Genomic DNA, 5,097 nt, shown 5'->3' with positions numbered 1-5,097 from the left:
AAATAAAAATACCAAAGTGAACTTTGTTTTAAATTGTACCATGACGCGTGCGAGTATTACCACTGGGGAGGAAATCAGTCTCACTTTTCCTTTTGCAAGTAAGTACGCCATTGTCTTGGAAGCAACGGATTTAGAAGAGTTATATAATACATCCAAAGGAGAAATTCTAGAGAACATAGTTAAATTTAATAGTAATGGATCCAACTGGAGAATGTCGAGAATTTTAAAAATAGATATGAATGTGATTAATTATGAGCCTATGAGAGCTTCATCATGGATAGAACTGGATAAATTTCTGAAAAACAAAAAGGCAATCATTAATATAAAAAATAACGACAACGAATGCTTCAAATGGTGTGTGACTAGAGCCTTGAACATGAAAAACAGAGACAACGAGAGAATGGATAAAGAGCTCATTGAAAAGTCAAAAGACTTCCATTGGGAAGGAATAGAATTCCCAGTCAAGCTAGAACAAATCGAGAAGTTTGAGAAGAACAATCCTGACATAAGCATCTCTGTTTTTGGATTTGAAGACAAACAACCTTACCCTTTGAAAAAATTAAAATATTTCGATAGAAAGCATCATATCGACTTGTTATTCATTTCAAACAAGACAACGAGTCATTATTGTTTAATTAATAATTTCAGTCGACTTATGGCCTCTTCAACATCGAAGAAGGAGCATAAGAAATATTTTTGTAGGAATTGTTTACAAGGATATTCTTCTCAAGAAGCGTTAGACAAGCATTGTACTTATTGCAAAGAGCATAGTTGCGTTCGAGTTGAGCTTCCTAAAGAAGGTTCATCCGTAAGCTTTAGCCAAGTGGGAAGATCCATGAGAGTTCCGTTTGTGGTGTATGCTGATTTTGAAAGTCGCATCATACCTATCAGCACATGCAATCCTGATGAAAAGCAGTCTTTTACCAAACAGTATCAAAAGCATGTTCCAAGCTCGTACTGTTATTATATCAAATGCTTTGACGAAACAGTATATAAAGGAAAGCTGGAGACCTATACTGCGACGAGTGAAACAGATGATGTAGCTGGTAAATTTGTAGAGAGTATTGAGAAGGATATTATAGAGATTTACGAAAGCACTAAATTTCCAAAAAAGATGGTGATCACTGAGGAGGATGAGAAGAATTTTAAAGAGGCTAAAGTATGTCATATTTGTAAAGAAGATCTTACAACCGATAGAGTGAGAGATCATTGTCATCTCTCAGGAAAATATAGAGGTGCTGCTCATAGCGATTGCAATACAAAATATGAAGTTCCAAAATTCTTCCCTATCGTTTTCCACAATTTATCTGGTTATGACTCTCATTTGTTCATCAAGAAACTCTCAGGTGGAAAATTAAGCTGCATCCCCAACAATGAAGAAAAGTACATTAGCTTTTCAAAAGAAATCAAAGTGGGAGAGTTTGTGGGTAAAGATGGAAAGACTCGTGATGTAAAGCGAGAATTGAGATTTATCGACAGCTACAGATTCATGGCTAGTACTTTAGACAGTTTAGCTAAAAATCTTACCGATGATCAATGCAAAAACGTTGCAAAATATTATTCAGGAACCCAATTTGATCTATTGAGAAAAAAAGGGGTGTATCCCTATGAATGGGTGGATACGATGGATAAATTTTCTGAAACACAATTGCCTCCTAAAGAGGCGTTCTATTCCAGGCTTTGTGATGAGGGAATAAGCGATGAGGATTATTTACACGCTCAAAAGGTATGGAAAGAATTTAACTGTCAATCGTTCAGTAACTATCATAATATATACAATGCGTCTGATGTGCTCATCCTCGCAGATGTGTTTGAGAATTTTAGAAATGTTTGTAGTGAAAATTATGGTCTTGATCCCGCTCATTATTACACATCTCCAGGATTAGCCTGGGATGCCGCACTCAAAATAACAAAGATATCCTTAGAGTTGATCAGTGACTATGACATGATACTGATGATTAAGGAAGGAATACGTGGTGGAATCAGCATGATATCGAATAGATATGGAGTCTCTAACAATAAGTACATGGGAGATTCTTATGATCCCCACAAAGAGTCGACCTTCATCCAATACTTGGATGCGAATAACTTGTATGGATGGGCGATGAGCAAACCTCTTCCCGTTGAAGGATTTAGATGGATGACTGAAGAGGAGCTCCTTCGTTGGAAGTCCATGCCTTGCATTTTCGAAGTCGATTTAGATTATCCTGAAAGCCTTCACGATGCGCATAATGACTACCCCTTAGCTCCTGAAAGAATGGAAATTAATAAAGTGGATAAGCTTGTTCCAAATTTAAACGATAAAAAGAATTATGTCATTCACCATGAAAATCTCAAGCTGTATGAGAGATTAGGATTGAAATTGACAAAGATTCATAGAGGTATCACTTTTGAAGAAAAACCTTGGTTAAAAGAGTATATCGATCTTAATACGAATTTAAGAACCAAAGCTAAAAACGAATTTGAAAAGGACTTTTTTAAGCTCATGAACAACTCTGTCTTTGGAAAGACCATGGAGAATATTGAAAATCGTGTGGATGTCAGACTCGTGACGCAAGAATACGAGGCTCTAAAATTATCTAAGAAACCTAATTTTGAAAGTCGAACCATTTTCGATGAAAACTTGGTTGCTATACATATGAAAAGGACAAAGTTGGTTTACAACAAACCCATTTATTTAGGAATGTGCATCTTGGATCTGAGCAAAACGCTCATGTTTGAATTCCATTACGACTATATCAAACCAAAATACGGTGGTGATAAAGCAAAATTGTTAATGACAGACACTGATTCGCTCTTCTATGAAATCAAAACAGACGATTTTTATAAAGACATTGCCGAAGATGTAGAAAGTAAATTCGACACGAGCGAATTTAATAAAGATCATCCTGCTATAAGCAATTTCGGATTTAAGGCAGGATTAAATAAGAAAGTGATAGGAATGTTTAAAGACGAAACTGGAGGAAAACAGATTGAAGAATTTGTAGGGCTTAGATCTAAGCTCTACTCTTACAAACTCCATGAAAAAGAAGAGAAAAGATGTAAAGGAGTGAAAAAAAAGGTGGTTGAAAAAACAATCACTTACGAGGACTATAAAAACTGTCTTATGACTAAAAACGAGCAACTTAGAACCATGAATGTGATCCGGTCTCGTTTACATGACATTTATACTGAACAGATCAACAAAGTAGCACTCAGCGCTGATGATGATAAAAGAATCATCTTGGAAGACGGGGTAAGTACCTTAGCCTATGGACATTACAAATTAAAAAAAATCCAACAAACTAAAGGTAAGTAGATCCGCTCAGCTAAAAAATTAACAAAAAAAATAACATATTAACAGTATGCATTCTGTTAATATGATCAGCTAAAAAAATCCAACAAAATAATAAAATGATCAATGTAGAAGGAATAATACTGCCAAACGAACCTCTATCCAACTTTCAACTGATAGAGTCTGCAAAAAAATTAAAGATTAAAAATTTCAGAGGCGTTTTTGTTCGTAATGAATTACCGAATAAGGCACTGAAAAAAGAATGTGGAATTGCCAATACGGGGGATTCTAGCACAGAGGGGTTTCATTGGGTCTGCTGGTATAAAGACGGGGATAAAAAATACAGCTTTGACTCTTACGCTCAGCCTCCTCTCGAGGAGCTTGTCCATTATTTAAAAAGTCCTGTCTTTTACAACAGCGAAAGGGTGCAATTTGGCAACACTTCTTATTGTGGTCACTTGTGCCTTTACGTTTTAAAAAGATTGCAGGAAGGAGACGACTTTCAAAGTGTCATTAACACATTGTGGTAGACTCAAAGAATCATTGCGTCAGAGCGTTAGATTCAAAGAATCAATGCGTGTTAGCGCTGAATTAAAAAAATAACGCCTATATAAAAATGGTAGACAGATACAACAGAACACAATTAAAAGCTTATTTAGACGCTGTTTCAGAAACTGAAAGCTTAAACAGTAACCTATATGTGAGAACAGATGGGAATAGCACTATCACTTCAGACATGGATTTCAACTCTCATAAAATCATCAACATGGGTGAACCCACCAACGCACACGATGCCGCTACGAAAAATTACGTAGACAATCACGTGGCAGGTGGGACTGGAACTGTAGTTGGAACTGCAGATTTGGATTTGAACTTTCACAAGGCAATCAATTTGAACGAACCGACCAATCTTCATGACGCCGCCACCAAAAATTATGTGGATGTGAGCACGAGTCTTTGCGTGAAAACAAATGGATCTAGTACGATCACTGGAGATATAGATTTGAATTCTCACAAACTGATCAACGTGACTGATCCGACTAATTTAAAAGACGCTGCGACAAAGGGGTATGTAGACACGAAAGTCACTTACAATAATATTTCATACATAGACATTAACATGACATCGCACAAAATCGTCAACATGGCTGATCCGACCAGTTCGCAAGATGCTGCTACTAAAAACTATGTGGACACTCATGTGACAGGTGGTACTGGAACGACAGTAGGAACAGCAGATTTAGATTTGAATTCCCACAAATTGATCAACGTGACTGATCCGACAAGTGTGCAAGACGGAGCGACGAAAAACTATGTGGACGTCTTGTCACAAAAATCCAACTTTTTAGGAATGATACCAGGATCTGGATTCACCAGTTTAGGATTAAAATCGCAAACTATAGCTGCTGGATTACCAGATGCGGCTACAGTTTTCAGCTACTCTGACGGTCCTGGAGTTTTGAGAAGGCTATGGTTGGCTTTTTATGGCACTGTCACAGGAGGATTAAGCGTTCCTGGAAATGTTTTTCTTAGAATTCATGCAGACGGAGAAATTGGAGTTGGAAATTATTCAGAAACCACAGATGCTGTAGGTGTAGACCAAGCTGCTCTTGCTTGTGACTTGCTCTTCTCTCCTCTCGGGGGACCGTATTATGCCAACTCTTTACAAGGTTGCAATGTATACAGCAACACATCCTTAGGAGGATATTTCACACTTGACATGCCGTTTAAAACAAGCATTGAAATAAAATTAAACAACAAAACGGCTTCACCCATCACTTACTGGATTCAGCCCTTCATCACCACACTCTCAACCATCCCCA

The 5,097-nt window shown here is 37.2% G+C and overlaps 1 protein-coding gene across 1 annotated transcript; it reads left to right on the top strand.

Moving 5' to 3' along the window:
• Positions 1 to 211: 211 nt before the first annotated feature.
• On the top strand, positions 212 to 3,804 carry LOC145186295 (uncharacterized). Its single transcript, XM_090085112.1, has 2 exons — positions 212 to 3,290; positions 3,368 to 3,804. Exons 1-2 carry the CDS (start codon positions 212 to 214, stop codon positions 3,802 to 3,804), a joined length of 3,516 nt encoding a protein of 1,171 aa, XP_089941238.1.
• The last annotated feature ends 1,293 nt before the right edge of the window (positions 3,805 to 5,097 follow it).

This window comes from Hydra viridissima, unplaced genomic scaffold (assembly GCF_058129835.1).
Source record: "Hydra viridissima isolate aposymbiotic clone 2 unplaced genomic scaffold, HvirCarnegie_v1 scaffold_4, whole genome shotgun sequence".
Classification (NCBI taxonomy): Eukaryota; Metazoa; Cnidaria; class Hydrozoa; order Anthoathecata; family Hydridae; genus Hydra; species Hydra viridissima.
The sequence above is the reverse complement of the archived record's forward strand: the minus strand, read 5'-3'. Positions and strand labels throughout refer to the sequence as shown.

Bases quoted from the DNA above. Each gene is read 5' to 3' on its own strand.
- LOC145186295 (XM_090085112.1), top strand. From the start codon at position 212: ATGTCGAGAATTTTAAAAATAGATATGAATGTGATTAATTATGAGCCT. The intron at 3,291-3,367 runs GTAAGTAGATCC...TAATATGATCAG, and splicing joins AAAAATCCAACAAACTAAAG to CTAAAAAAATCCAACAAAAT.